Source organism: Chaetodon auriga, chromosome 19, assembly GCF_051107435.1.
Source record: "Chaetodon auriga isolate fChaAug3 chromosome 19, fChaAug3.hap1, whole genome shotgun sequence".
NCBI lineage: Eukaryota > Metazoa > Chordata > Actinopteri > Chaetodontiformes > Chaetodontidae > Chaetodon > Chaetodon auriga.
Window position 1 is genome coordinate 1,848,799 of NC_135092.1, and position 16,199 is coordinate 1,864,997.

At 39.8% G+C, this 16,199-nt stretch overlaps 1 protein-coding gene across 2 annotated transcripts in view; it reads right to left on the reverse strand.

Moving 5' to 3' along the window:
• mbd2 (methyl-CpG binding domain protein 2) overlaps window positions 1–16,199 on the reverse strand; it is a 35,769-nt gene continuing 19,570 nt past the window's right edge. Inside the window, exons 6-7 of one of the 2 annotated variants that reach the window (XM_076758725.1) lie at window positions 11,075–11,202; window positions 1–761 (exon numbers count right to left, since the gene is read on the reverse strand). In XM_076758725.1, the coding sequence (XP_076614840.1) occupies window positions 11,085–11,202 (118 nt within the window). In that variant the 3' untranslated portion in view covers window positions 1–761; window positions 11,075–11,084. Of the gene's footprint in view, window positions 762–11,065; window positions 11,203–16,199 lie in introns of both variants that reach the window. The other variant, XM_076758726.1, reaches the window with a different exon arrangement.

The following is a 16,199-nucleotide window of genomic DNA, read 5'->3' on the forward strand; positions in this document are numbered from 1 at the left end:
GTGAATATATTCATTTATTTACTACAGTCCAAGAAATATACCCGTATGGTCTCTCAAGGTATAAAATTTGTCTTAAATAAGTAATTGTTCTATTTCATATTCATGTAAATTCTTACTATTTAATCAAAACCCCTGAAGACCTCTTTAAAACCAAAAAAACAACCAAACAAACAACCAAAATCATCAAAGAGCTCAATAAGAGTTAGTAGAGTTAGCAAAAGCCGTCCAGCAGTTTGCAACCTGACTTTGGGTTCGGTGAGGGCATTGCTCTTCAGTATATTTTTTATTTTTTTTATTTATTTGATTTTTTAAATTATATTTCATGACCTTTATATAAAAAAGAAAAGTGAGACAAGGTAAGCGCGTGTTGTTAAGTTTGTACAGATGATAAATCACAGACAGGAATAAAGGCTTTGGTTGTTGCTTTTCGATGGTAGATACTTTTATAGCTGCTGTTGCTCCCCATGTTCCCATGTTGCAGGCTCTGTTGCTGCTGCAGTTGTTTCTTGTCATATTGTAGTTGTTGCTGGTGTTTTTGTCATTGCTGATGCCATTATTGCTGTGGTTGCTCTGGAAAATCACTATAGTTTCCAGATGTTGAAAGATGTTCAGTGTAATGTCAACCTGAAATTGGTTTCCTTCAGAGAAAGGTTGAAGCAGTCGCCCCATGAGTCTTCAATCTTTGGGTGGTCTCTTTTTTAATTGTTGTCTGTATTAGGATGAAGATGATGATAAACCTGAGGATGGTGAACAGAGGGATTCTGGAGAGAGAGAGAGAGAGAGAGAGAGAGAGAGAGAGAGACAAAGAAATATTATTGTCATTGTAATGGTTTAGTTTACAGATTTATAGTTTGTTGTGACAGCAAAAACGGGACAATTTTAGCATCCTTTTAATTTAGATGACATTTTGGAAAGTATTGACCTTTTTGAAATGACAACAGCCTGTTTGACAGGACTCCTTGTCTTCTCCCCGCTGGAGCATAGTGGGTGGAGTCAAGTCAGCAGGAGAATTCAGCTCACCTGCTATAAATGCAACCCTATAAAAACTTGTGGCAGTCAACTAATCTCTCTCCCCTGGCTTATAACTTTTAGGATTGTTTGTTGTGTTTGGTTTGTTTAATTTTAACTTCTTACTTTACAATTCAAGTGGTAGTCTCACCTCCTTTGTCCAACCTTATGCCAGATTATAACAACAATTTTGGAAAATGAGAAACTTTTTTAGGGTTAAGAGTTGGTTTTAGGGTTATGGTTTGAATTAGGGTTGGGTGCTAGGAATGGATTATGTCAAAAAGGGCCCTCACTAGAATAGAAGTACTAACCTATTAATGAGCACTCACATCTACAGTGAAGTCTCCTCCTAACAGTTTAAGTGCTATTATAATTGTGACACTCCCTGCAGAGGCCTCTGAACAAAAATCCATCTCCCACCGCCCTCTTTTATTTAACTCAAATTGGCTAAGCTTGTTTTATAAAACTCACTTAATAAAACTCTACAGAACAAACTGTCTTCTTCTAGCTCCTGCATAACAGTCAACATCAGACCAAGGGAGAAAAAAAAGTCCAATTAATGTGGGAGGCCTCCATGCTCATCATTTGATTCTCCATTAACCCCTCAGCACCTCCTCCTTTCTGCTGCATTAATGAGGGGGGAATGGCTACAATTAGGAAAGCTCATCTGTGGAGGCCTTTCTCCTGCACAGAAAACATTTTAATCACACAGGAAACATCAAACATTACTCTTGCTACAGTAGGTGGTAGTAGGTGGCCCCTACTGAGCTACATTTTGGCTGGACACAACAGCGAATGTCTGTCCCTGACTGAGAAACTCACTGGAGAGCACCACTAAAAGGATAGCGAGAGAAAGCAATGCAACCATAAAGTTACTTTGAAACTGAGGTTCATTTTTACATCCTCAATATTTTTGTAGATAGTTTAAGAATTGATTTTCTGACTTCAAAGAAGCCGAACTGTTCACGTTACTTTGAGCACCCTGATGCTGAAGAGAAAGTGCTGGAGCTTGCACTTTTCTATTCAGAAGACATGTCCAAGCCAGAAGAAGTTGTGGATGAGTTCTTTTTGTACAACCTCAATTCCAAAAAAGTTGAGACACTGTGTAAAATGAAAATAAAAAACATAACGCAATCAGTGTTATTATTTATAAAATCATACGTTCCGCGAAGTAGTGAACCTCGCCCCATCGTTGCTTGTGAACGACTGAACATTTTGAACGTTTTAATACCCATCACAATACTATCACCTGTTATCAATGAACCTGTTTATCTGTGGAATGTCCCAAACAAGTGTTTTTGGAGTATTCCACAACTTTCCCAGTCTTTTGTTGCCCCTTTTCCAACTTTTGAAAAGTGTACCGGCATCAAATTCAGAAAGAGTATATATTTACAGAAGGCAAGGAAGTTGATGAAGTAAAACATTTTGTAGTTTTAAATTGAGTAAATGTCAAAAAGGATTACCAAATTATCACATTCTTTTTATTTGATGTCTCACACAGCCTCCCAACTTTTTTGGAATCGGGGTCCTACATTGTTAGCCATGGATCTTGACACTCTCGCAGGCCTATCATTCCTCGCTGTCAACGACATGGAATGAACATATCAACATCTGACTATTCTCCATAAAATTAACAAAACTGTTCCCATTAGCAGCGTCAGTGCTAAATGAAGTTTCAACCATATGAGACTCATTAAGAGCTATTTTTGTTGATGTATGGATGAGGCCAAACTATCCAACACTCTACTGTGTGTTCAGCGGGGCATAAACATTGACAAAAACACAGTGGTTGGAAAGTTTGCCAGCATAAAGGAAAGGAGGATAAAGTTTTAAAAAGGGACCGTGATATATACAAAATTCGTAAACTTGTTGTGAGCAGGGACAACAACTGGTGAGTGAAACATCCATAATTAAATTAGTTCATTAAGTAAAATTTGGTTATGAGGAAATCAATCAGAATGTTAATCTGTTGTTTAACTCCATGTTTACAACATCGCAGCACTTGTCCTCTGGTGATGCAGATTGTCTGCTTTTGAATAAGGCTTGTATAATGTTGTACATCTCTCTATCTATTTTATGTTCATATTATTCGTGTGTAAGAAAGACATTGTACTGAGACAGTGCTACTGGCCTGTCAGAGCAACACCACTGATGAACAGCGACAGGCAGATGGCAACACCTTGACAGCTTGTAGCTGTCTGCCTGTCACTGCTGTTAACGGTGGTGCTGAGCTTTTTGCACATGGGAGAAGTTTGCCTTTAGGGCCTTCTGCCAGATGACCTTTCTTACAAGTAGTTAATGTTGTAAAAGGGTCTATTTTAACCCAAACCATGATCTTTTCCTAATCTCACCAAAGTAGTTTAGTTTCCTAAACCTAACCAAACTGTGACTGGGAAAGAAAAATGAATAGAACAACCAAGTCTAAAAATAAGTCAAAACTGACTTTGGGTTTCACACAGGAACCATGATCTCCTGGATGAAAGTCCTGTGTTTGACCATCCACTACAACCTGCTCCCTGGGCGTACTTGGTCGCTCTTTATACTACATCACCAGACATCCTAAAGCCTTCTCCCACAAAGATCTGTTGTCCTTGGCACTGAAACATTTGAACAAGTTTGTCTGACAAAGTGGCTTCACTATTTGTTTTCTTACACATAGGTGCTATGACCACAGCAAACACTTTCCTGATGAGTTTATGGTCTTAATCATGAGTTTCAAGTCTTCTTCAATACAGCATGATGTTCATTTTGGAAATTATGGTATTTAGGGTATTATTTAGGAACTGGCTACCTTGTTATTGACAAGGCGCTACCATGGCAACCTGTCAATCAGGATAGAAGCATAGCAATATGTATCTATGGCAGCTCCACCTTCTCCTCCAAATATGGCCACTTCTGGCTCCAAAACAGTAAGATGCTGACAGCCATAATGTGAAACACAAGGCTTCACAAACCAGTGGGTGATGTCATGGCTGCTACAGCTACGTCTTCATACAGTCTATGGCCTCCCTGTCCTCTGAGCTGCACAATGCATTTAGGACAAATGCCACCATGGTGAAAATGTCAGAATCATCAGAAAAAATACACAAAGTTTCATCAAAACTGGCGGGAAATTCTGTTTTTTCAGATGTGATGAACCTCTTTTCATTTTCACTGTCATTTTTAATCTCTCCTTTTCATTTTGAATCCATCATTGTGCCATCTGATCCTTCATTTTTTCTGTTTTAAACCTCTTTCAATTTCATTTCCATTTCAAACCCTTGTTCTTTTCATTCAATTTGAAGTCCTTATTTTGAATAACTTTTTTATGGTTGCATTTATTCTTAATAATCAAATCCTTTGAATCCCCACTTTGATCATCCTTCATTGTGCTCCTTTGAATCCCTTGTTGCTAAACCCACCCACCCACCCCATTGTGAATCCTTCAGTCTTGCATTCAGAGATTGCAGGTGCTGCTAAATACACGAAACAGTCTTTATGATAAACTCTGTGTTTTAGTTTTCATTGTTTTACCGTTTTATGTGTTAATGTGTCTGCATCTGAATGTTTGCTTCCGTAACAGTTTTAGTATTTTTATGTTTCAGTCTGATAATCCTCAGCTCAGTCTTAATTACTCCCTAATAATTAGAAAATCCTGATAATCTGCTGCTTAATCAGGGCAATTCAGCTGACTGACAGCACGCACACACACATTCAGCAGTTATCAGCTTTGTGAATGACTTTGAAGCAGATAATTGTCTGTGTCTCAACATCCACTAATTACCAGCCGCTGAAAAATGCTGCAGGAGTCTGAATCAGCTCCTCTGGAAATTACAATAAAAACAGCTAATAATCACACACACACACACGCACACACACACACACACACACACACACACACACACACACACACACACACAGGCTACTGTGTTTGTGTGTCCGTATCACAGTCTTTTCTCAGTCAGCATTGTGAATCTTTAGTCTTGATCAGATTAAAACACCATTTTACACATTTAAAGAAACAGTCCATGATTTTGTGAAATCCTCGTCTTCCACAGAGTGGGCATGGCCTACACACAAAAGCGATGGAGAAAGGTAGATGTTTTATGACTGAACACTTAATTCACTTGCATTCACCCACAGACTGTAACAGGGAGCACCATATGGCAAATCCATTACTGATGTGTCATTTTACTGAGTGTTCAGTGATGTCTTAGATGGGGAGATATTTCTGACCAAGCTAGGCACCAAAACTACTTGGTTTAGGTTTAGAAAAAGATCATGCTTTGGCTTAAAATGACAAATTCTTTAAAACAATCAACAATGACTTTTGGTGAGATCCCCAAAAGTATTTAGCTGACAGTATTTTTATAAAAAAAATAATAAAATAAAATAAAAAATTAAGTATAATTTTAACAACAGGACTTTTATGAGTAATGAGAGTATGTCAGCACTGTTGTACTTCTGACAAAAACTGAAAACAAAACAAAAATTCAAACAACAAAATAGTGATGTTAAATCTATTTCCCCATCTTGTTGCATTCCGGCAGTGTACAAACAGCATTAGTCTGTTACTGTGTACTGTTTCCAAGACAGAGCAGAACATTGACACAAGAGAAGGAGAATGGAAGAAACCAGCTCAGCCATAAAGACAACATAAATAAATTAGCAGGAAGCAGCAACAAGAGTCACAGCTGCAGGAAACAAGCTGAACAGTCTAAGATTTCTGCAAATATTTAAAATGGCTGTTTCAACAGGTTGACAGTAGCCCAAGAGAAACACACACCTAGGTCACTTAGGTTTTCCTAAACCTAACCACCACTTGCCTAACTTTAACCTAGCCCTAATGTTAACCACTGATCCAAAAATCAGCTGTTTTCCAACTGGGGATACAGCTTTTGTCTTCAGCTGTACCAGCCATTCCCAACCATCCCTTATGAGCTGGTCTTGAGTCTGAAATATGTCCCCGAAAGTACACTAAGTCAAACTCACAATCACACACACACACACACACACACACACACACACACACACACACACACACACACACACTGGCTGGCCGTTGCCCTTTCTCTCTCTGGTCCATCTATAAAAACCCATTAGTAATCACTCCTCGACTCTCAGCGGCTCTTTTCGCCCAAACGACTTCCATCCAACCAATCTGCATAAATCTACATTAATGGCTGAATTTCCCTCCACAGAAAACAAATGTGTTTTAAAAAATGTCTCATCTATCGTCTTTTAGAGGAAACATCACAGAGCAGAGACACACACACCATCCATCTGACAACACACACAAACATAACTGCAGCTTCTATTAACAACAGATACATCATGACAGACATATCACTACAGCAACACTTACAATATATATAATGTGAGTGCTGAACTTGAGTAAGAAATGCTGATGATTTAGTTATTCTAAGAGTCTTAGTGGTGGATCTGTTTTTTGCTGGTTGTGCTGGTTTTGCAAAATCAGCCCCCCGTATAGCCCATGTGCATCCTTGTACATAACTGACAACCATTTCCCAATTCATTCAAATGTCGCTGTAAGTTTAAATTAAAATTCTTTTTGCTGACTTCGGAGTAGAAGACAGCTTTAGCTACACTACAGCACACAAACATCAAATTCAGATGTGCTCAATCATTGGATAATTGTTGCTGGAAGACCCATATACTTTCTACAGAATGAGTCAGAGCATACTGAGGAGGAAATGGTGCTGAGGAAAGCAGAGTGAAGGCAAGAAGAGGAGACACAGAGGAGACGCTGTTATTACATCATCTGATCAACCAAAAGCAGAACCCCAGCCTTTGGAACTTCTGATGTATTTTCCTGCCTTGAACGGGACATTTTTGAGTTGCAGTAGGAGAAATCAGGGCAGGGCAGCGATGCAGCAGATGAACCTGCATGTCTGACAAGTAGAGGTGGGCGATATGATAAGACCTGTATCACAGTATTTTTTGTTTGTTTGTTTTTTACAGTGATGTTATTATCACAGTATTAAAAAAATAAGAGATATTCTACTCAGATATGATTCTACCTCTTATCACTCTATTAGCAATGTAGGGGAAAACATTTTACGAAAGATAAAGAAAGATTAAAAAAAAAACAGATGTGTTTATTGACTCCAAACTGGAATGAAAATAAGGTATAAGTTTACTCGTGTTTCAGAAGGAGTAACCTGTCCCATAATGTAGGTTAATTAGTAAATGTCATGTGATTCATTCTAAGAGTTAGACAAGGGGTAGGATTAGGCTTCTCAACAGTATTTATGTGGCAGAAAACCCAAGGTATATTATATCAGCATGTTAATCACGCTTCTACGGGACATCTCTGAAGTACATTTACATACAGCAGCAACAGACACACATACCAATGCGGCATGCAGTAGAGGAGCCTTTCGTGTCCCAACAAAACCAGCTGAGCTTGTGTTGGAGTCGCAAGTGTGGAGACTCCTTCAAACCGATACAACACAGAGGGAGTGTACATGTCCACCATGGAAATTAGTCATTAGATGAGTGAAATCATCATTACAGTGAATTATTAGTGCGGACACGTGTTTTGGTTGGCTAAGGACTGAATTTTAAGATGGGAGTATAACCTAAACATTTCATTTAGAAAATTTTAACATTTTGCAAGACATTACAAAAGCTAAGATATGGCTGCATGCTTTTGGAAACGACGTTAATGTCAATGACAAATAATGTGTTAGCAGATAGTAGTTATAGCTGGTGGCAATGGCAGTCTGTCCTTTTCAAGGTATCTCAACTACAGTGCCCTTTTCTCTGTACATAGCTAACAGAGTTAACTTTCGACTGCTGAAGATTTACCAAAAGCTGGATTTGCTCTGGTGATGTCCAAAATTAATGATAAATCAGTCCTCCAACTGAAGACCCAGTTGTGTTGCATGAGAATTACAGGATCGTTTCAGCTAGATGAAATCATGTTAGCATGGATTAGTTAAGGCACATTTGACAATTGGAGCTCAGAATAGATCTGCATGAAATTTACTGATAACATTCCTGCTCCCCAGAGAATGAGCCTGTTTCATTTAATGGTCCCATGACCTTTCACTTTCAGGACAAACTGAAATCTGTTCTTAAATCATCTGACAGCAAAAGCTGAACATAACAATAACAGGAGTCAAACTTAAGTTAAAATGATCCAGATGGCAGACATCAGATTAGACTCTTCTATCTCTAAGTATCCTTTGTGGGGAAAAAATCCCTAAGATCTCAAACTCTGCAGCAAAACCTTTTGACACTGAAAGCAGTCTCTGACCTGTTGTGCTGCCCTGTTTCCACAGTGACCCTGAACTGGATAAGTGGCTGGGAAATAGTTAAGTTAGGTTTTCATCACTTTTGGAGACATTACATAGACTTACATTCATTACCCGAACCACAACCATAACCACTACTTGCCTAACCCTGAACCTTAACCCCAGTATTCTGCCTAAAATGTAATGATTTGGATTATAGGGACCTGCATTTTGTCCCCACAAGTAAGGTGAGTCCCCACTGTGTAAACAGATTTATGGCCCCACAATGGGAGTAATACATGGGCACACATACACACATGCACACCTACACACACACATTCACACACTCAGTCTGCTGCATGACTGAGTTTCAATCATACGCCAAGAATCCCATCAACATTCACAAGTCTCACCACACACACGCACACAGACAGGGACTCTGACGGAGCAGATTGGTTCTACTTCTGCATCGTTCAAGACATTTCAAGGTGTGATCTGTAACTTTCTTCAAACTGCAACACAGATATTGAGTCATATCACTGGAACATTAGTAGTTCAGTAGTTCTGCACCTTGGTAGTGGAGTAGTTTACTAGTTCACTACTTGTCTAGTTCTTTACTTTAGTTGTTCACCTTCAATCAATATTCCTTCCCCGCGAGGGGAAATTCCAGAATACAGCAGCATCAGTAAAGATTAATATAAGAAGTGCATGCAAGAAAACAAAACAGTATATACAAAAGAGTGAGGATTTAAATACAAATAAAAAGAAAGAAATTGTAAAAAAAAAAAATTTAAAGAAATTGTAGATCGTATTTACAGATTGTTATGTACATGTTTTTATTGCACTTATTGTCCAGACTATTGCACTGACTACTTGGAGCAGTTTTTATTGTACAGTCTGACAGCTGTAGGGAGGAATGACCTGCGATACCGCTCTTTCACACACTTTGGATGTAGCATCCTGTCACTGATGGAGCTCCTCAGTGCAGTGAGTGTGTTTTGGAGGGGGTGGGTGGCAGGGCATGAGTGCAGTGGAGAGGGGGAGTTACGTGGAACTTGTGTTGCTGTTTTTGGTAAGCAGTGAAAATGTGACTGAACAGGAAGCTAACATGAATGTAATAATATAACTTCTTGAAGTGACCTCCTGTCAGAAATTATGAGCTATCTGTCAGCTACCTGCACAGACAGACTGAATCTATCTGTGCACGAAGCTGCTTTGTGCAGAGGTTGAGGAGATGTGTGTGGCATGTTGTCAGTTATGTTGTTAGTTACTCTGTTAAAGCTGCAGTAGGTAAGATGGAGAAGAGAGCAGATTTAGCCTGAAAATTTGAACCAACACAAGTTCCACGTAACTCCCCCTCTCCACTGCACTCATGCCCTGCCTCCAAGCCCCTCCTCTCTGCGGTGTCTGCGCGGCTGCTGTGACAACCAGTAACGTTAGCTTTAGCATCAGAAACAAGCTAACTCTGCCCAGCTGCTATATCACAGTCGCTAAAATACCATACGCACTGCAGAGTGTTACTGTAACAATCACCATATTAGCTTAGCATATTAGCTTGGTTATTTGTTGTCTTAGTCGTATATGCTGTTGCAGTCAGCAGCGGTTTGGGCAGTTTGTCCTTTGCAGGTGGCTGTTGCTCCGCCATAGCTTTCACTAGCCTCCTGATGCCACTCACAGAACTGTTGGACTGAGCGGCGTGTGTGAGTAGTGATTGACAGATGTCAGACACTCCCTCAGACGCCCCTCTGGCTCTGATTGGTTGTTTTGTGTCGGGCGCGGTGGATTTTTGCAAATCGCAGTAGGAGCAGTAAGTGGTACCAATGGAGCCATTTTTTTCACAGATTGCATGTTTCATGTACTGCTGTCTGGGCATAGGGACAGTTTTAGCAAATATGACAAAAGATTACTTTTATACAAATTACCTACTGCAGCTTTAATGATGATGACAAAAAACCAAAACTATAGCACTCGTGTTTCTAACATTTTTAAAATATAGATGCAGACTTTTTAAACCATCTCCTCTTTTCTTTTCCCTCGTTACTCTGACAGATTCTGTTTCAGACTGATGTGCACCTCATCTTGCCTGCCTGAAAGCAGGTTGTGTTACCATGACAACTGGCTAATGTTCACTATCATCTCTCCTATCTGCATCTCATCTGCGCATTTGAGAAGGGATCTTTGACATGTTTAAAGAGGTGCCGCACACTTAGTAAGGTTTTTGAGCTGTAAACTCAATTACATAAGTGTAATGTGATAAAACACATCAGCGCTGGTGTTAAGATTGACACTTCTTACCAAATTAATAAAAATCAGCATTCCATGTCGTGAAAAAGGCTCAATATGCATCTACAGTTTAAAAATCCTGCTGAACCTTGCAAGGCTAATGCTTGCATTCAAGCATTTGGAATTTCGTTACATTTTGAAATCTATACAAAAAACAGAGTTAACACCCTGTAATCAGAGGGCAGAAACCAAGCTCATTATCAACACATGCTGTTTGAGACTCATCTTTCACAGTTTATGCTATTTTTTGCTAAGCCTCTACTTAGCATGTTGCAATCTCAACGCAGTGGTTTAGACTTGTGATTTTGACAGCTGTGTAATGATGATCCCATGATAAACAAAAGGGCTATGGCTACATACTGCCCATCTGACCCATTCAGCAGGCAGTTTAATAAGAATAAACTGCAGTAGAACCAAAGAAAGGTAAAGAAAGTGCAGAGGTTCTGTTTGAACTATGAAGCTAAAAACATGATGAGACCACACAAATGTTTTTCTTTCTGCTTCTTATTATCAACATGATTACTGATATTGTTTACCTAACTCACCTGTCCATCTTCAGGCCATTTTCCCCTCTAGCAGCTCTCGAGTGTTTTCGGCGGCCCGCGCCAAACCATCGGCCATCAGTGCCTCCTCCAGACTCCTCCTGGCCTGGTAAACTTCCAGCTCCTGTTCTCTGCACACACATACACAGGCGAGAGAGGATGTCTTATTATGAATCCCAATCTACATCTTGTGGTTAACCATTTGGCCAAATATTTCATATTAATGTCATGTATCACTACATTATTACATTGTTATATAACACAAACATCAAGCACAATTAAAACACTTTTCAGTCAGCAAATTCAAGACTGCACCTGACACATCAAATATTCCTGAACAAGGTTGAAGAGAAAACATAAATCGTACAAACATCACAGACATCATCAAATGGCTAGTAGCACCTGTGTTGAAAACGACACAGAATGAAACTGTCTGTCATTGCATGTACTGTATTACTCACAACTGAAAATACTACAACCCTTAAAACCGAACAGAAAGAAACATAAACCCCAACAATGACTCCTTTCTTTAGAATCTTAATTACTTTGTTTGTAGTTCTTTTAAGTAAAAAAAATTAAAATGTATAGTTTATCCTGAGGGTGATGCTAAAGGAAATGTCATTGCATCACTTCAATCTCATAAAAAGTCCATCCTCAGTGGAGCAGGAATTGGAACAGAGAATTTCATGGCAATCCACCTTGGACCTTTTCAGATACATGTGAAAAGGGCTCTTTCCTGGTTTGGGTGCCTTCAGGTTCATGAAAGGAAATCTTAATTCTGCAATATACAGTGATATTTATGACAACAGTGTGCATCCAACTTTGTGGCAGCAGTTTGTGTTTGACCCTTTCCTCCACCCTTTCATAAAGAAATTATTTTTCTAGTTTGGTGTGGAAGAACTTGATTGGCCCACACAGAGCCCTGACCTCAACCCCAACACCTTTGGGATAAACTGGAACTACAACTGTGAGCCAGACCTTACCAGACCAACACCAGTGTTGGACCTCACTAAAACTCTTGTGTCTGAATGGAAGATAATCTTTGCAGCCAGGTTCCAACATTTGGTGTAATCAGGAGCCACTGTGGCCAGAGGGGGTAATTACATGAAACAAACTGGCACAGTGAACATCTTTCTTTTTTTACGTGATAATATCACTGAAATGTGTACTTGTGACACCTAAATAGTTGCGTAACACAAGCACAAGTAGAAAAGGGTCAGACAGTGAGCAAACTGGCTATTTAAAATTTGCTAGACACTAGCTAACATTGGCCACCATAGGCTCATAGCGGAACACTAAGTGTGTGTTGAACAGAGTAAATGCGTGCTTCTTTCTTGCAAATTAAACCCACTAGCCAGTCTGTTATTTCTACTTTCAAAGGTTATATAGTTTTGACAGAATATTCAGCTATTATGTAAGCCCAGAAGAGTCTGGTGTCCACATGCTTTTGGCCATAGGTGTATTTTGCTCAGGATGAAACTGTTTATTGAACTGACATCACTGTCTTGAGACTCCACCTCAGATTGACCAACAATAAAAAGAAAGTAAAGAAGAGAGTTGATCTCAGTGATTAAAAACAGTGTTTATGCAACTTAGATGTTGAGCTGATAAAAATATCAGGAGTTTGTGGTGAACTTAGACAGTTCCCTCTGAGTCAACATTAGTTCTTTAAAGGAGACGTGAGTACTTATTGTCTTTGCTGCCACAGACACAGAGAAGATGTCTGATGCCTTTTGTCAAAACCAAAAGACAAAGAAACACGAAGAAGAGACAGAATCAGCCTGAGAGATGCCACTAGATGTGGTCATGCTATACAATGATATTTGCTTCTTTTACATTTCCAGGATAACATGAAGAATGAACACAGTTAAAAAGAAAAAGTGAAAGAAAAACAAAAATAAAAAGCAAAAATGAGAGGAGAGGGCAAAAAGGGAGGAGAGATGTGTGAGTGTAATTCTAGCAGAGGATGAATATGGAGAAAAAAGATGAAGAGGAGGGAGAGGAGAGGAATGACAACGATTTAGGATGACAAGCACATTCAGCTGGAGAGAGGGAGGAGGGAAGAGAGAGAGAATTGGAAATTAATGGAGGAGAGAGATAAGAAAAGGAAGAGAGGAGGGATGAAGGCTAGAGGAGATAGTTATGGAGGAGATATAAGGGGAGAGGAGACAGGAAGAAAGAGGAGGAGAGGTAAATTGGAATGAGAGAAAGAAGGAGAAGGAGATGGCAAAACAAAGGAAGGAGAAAAACAAGAACGCATTATTCGAAGGATGGAGCAATGAGAGGAATGGGAAAGCATGGAGATAAAGGAAACATGGAAGGAGAGAGGGATGAAAAAGGAATTGAATGGTAGAGGAAGTAGGAAAGGAAATAACAGGACATAAGGAAAACTGTTGGGGAGGAGTTATCAAAGCAGGGAGAGATGATGGAAGAAAGGACTGAGTGATAAAGGAATAAGATAAGGGTGGAGGGAAGGAACAGAAGGGAAAGGGAAGGTGAGAGGGAAGGAAGAACAGAATAGGGACAGGAGTGAAAAAGAGGGAAACGGTGAGGAGGGAGAGAAGAAATCATGGTAGAGAAGAAAAGGGAAGGGCAAAAGAAGGGAGAAAGAGAGGGAGAGGGTAAAGAAGGAGAGAGGTAAATCATATAGGAAGGAAAGGAGAGGAGAGGAGAGGAGAGGAGAGGGAGCATGGAGTGATGTTTTCCAGTTTTTCTGCTGTAATGGCTTTGGCCAACTGTTCTCTGCTCAATTTTCTACTGGACACACACACACACACACACACACACGCACACAGCATCCTGACAGCGCCTTTGCTGTCAGGATGCTGTAATTGTGTATGTGGTTTATGGGGACTCTGATCTGAGGAATGTACTCATTCATTAAGGAGGACATGAAACACTCCGGTTCTTATTTATTTCACACAGTATTAAGTGTGGGGAAGTGCTTTTACATAAAATTAGAAGAGTTTTTTTTTTCATGTTGATCAACTGCTTCAGCAATAGTGCACCGCCATGTTGATCTTGTGTCATTAGCTATGCCACCAAGTTGGTTGGTTGGATCACGTTGGATAGGTAGCTAGCTTGGCAGTACGAAGAAAGAATGGAAGAGGACAAAACTGAGTAGAATTCTGAAGCGATGCCATCACAACCGATGGCATACGCCTAGGCTATTCAAATGGTGGCCCGCGGGCCACATGCGGTCCAGAAGCAATACCCGAGTGGCCCAACTCGTGGTTCAGTCAAAAAAGCAGAGACAAACCATGAAAAATACATTTCGCGAAAATGAACTCAAAATTCCTACAGTAGATCAGAAAATGAATGAAACACTTCGCGTAGACTAGCAACACACAACCAACCCACAATGCAGTGCGTTGTTTTGAAAGTTGCCGATAGAATCCCAACTTCAGCAGATGAAAGTATGTCTCTCTCAACCCTTAAACGAAAAATTGACAATGAAAACCGTCGTTTTAACCCTGCCTGGATGGACAAATACTGTTTTATTTTATTTTTGAAAATAGTTTTTAACTGATTTTTTTATGTGTATGGGGAAAATAAAGTAATCTAGAATTTTGAATGAGTGTTTTATTAATTATATGAATTGATTGTTTGATGTTTATTATTGTAGAAAATGAAGTGAAATTATCATTGTAGTTATTATCTAATAACTACGCCACAGTATTTTTTTAAGCCTGCCATCACTGGAAAAATGTGTTGCTTGTATCCGTGGTCCATTTAAATTACACAGTGTTAGCATGAATAAAAGGCAAATTATATTTTAGATAGCAAGCTTTTTTTTTTTTTTTTTTTTTTTTTTGCCGTGCTGCATAAACACGCCAGCTCTGACGATGTAATGGTTCTGACTAACAGATGGTGTCGTCTGCGCACAAACCGCACGCACACAGGACAGCGCATGCTCTAGCCACTGCAGTCAGTTTCCATTTTAATGACCTAAATGTATGACTACAGTTTGATCAGTTATGCATAGCACTAGTGATCTCCACCAGCAAACCTACCTCTCTCTGCTCTGCCACAACGGCACAGTGTTGTGCTCTTGCCTTACGGCGCACAGCCACCTCTTTGCTGCTGCCGGACTGTGTTGGGCGGTCTGTGGACTCTACACTGCAAGACGAAAAATCAAACACAGATGGAGCAGCTTCTGGCTTTAACCTGTTTGTTTTACGAGTCACTAGGACACCTGACCTGCGGAACTGAGAGGGGAACTTTGGCGTTTGAGAGCAGCGAGCCAGCGACGGACGGATTGCCGCTTTAGTAGCAAAACATGAAAATGTACAGTCTTGCCTTGGTTTTTTACTCTGTAGAATTCATTGCTACAGCCTGGAAAGATACAAAAATGACCTCCCTTGCACTTCTTATTTCTCTGTGGTTCCATTTTGTCACTGTTGTCATAAGCAGAGTATTGAAAGACCTCGATCCGACCAACCTCGTGATGTCACGCTCTATGCCAAGACAATATGGCTGCACCCTTTTTTGACAACATAAACTTTCGGAGTTAATTTCTTTTCTTACAGCTTATTAACAATATTAGGCATTGGCTAATGTTTTGGTGTGGAAAACCTTGCATTAATTTTTGTAAACTTTGTTAAGTGTTTCCTGTCCTCTTTTAACTGTGCATTATTGTATTATAAGTGGCCAGTCAGTGGATTGTTGGACTCAAGAGTGAAACTGTATGACGAGCTAACTGTTCATCAGGGTGACGGATTGTGGGAAGTAACTGTTTTTATGTCTTGTTGTTTTGGTGTTCAGTGATCTGTAGTAGTTAAGAAGCATCTGAAGCATGAGGGAACTTCACACAGCTTCAGTGCTTTATTGAAGATTTGGGTGAAGATGGGTGTCAGCTGGTCAGCACATACTTTCAAACAGGAGGGGGACACCCCACCCAAGAGTTTTTTAAGCAGAGGAGAAAACAGCGGACTGACAAGGAGGTAGGAGACTTATACACAAATGCTGACTGACAGAAATTTAATGAAACGCTACAGATTAGATCATGAAGGGATAATGTTTGTGTTCGATCTCATTAGAGATGTACTCACATCTCTCAATATACAATAATGCTTTACCACCAGGAATCATGGAAATTTATGAAAGCTGAGCCACATTCCCACTAAAA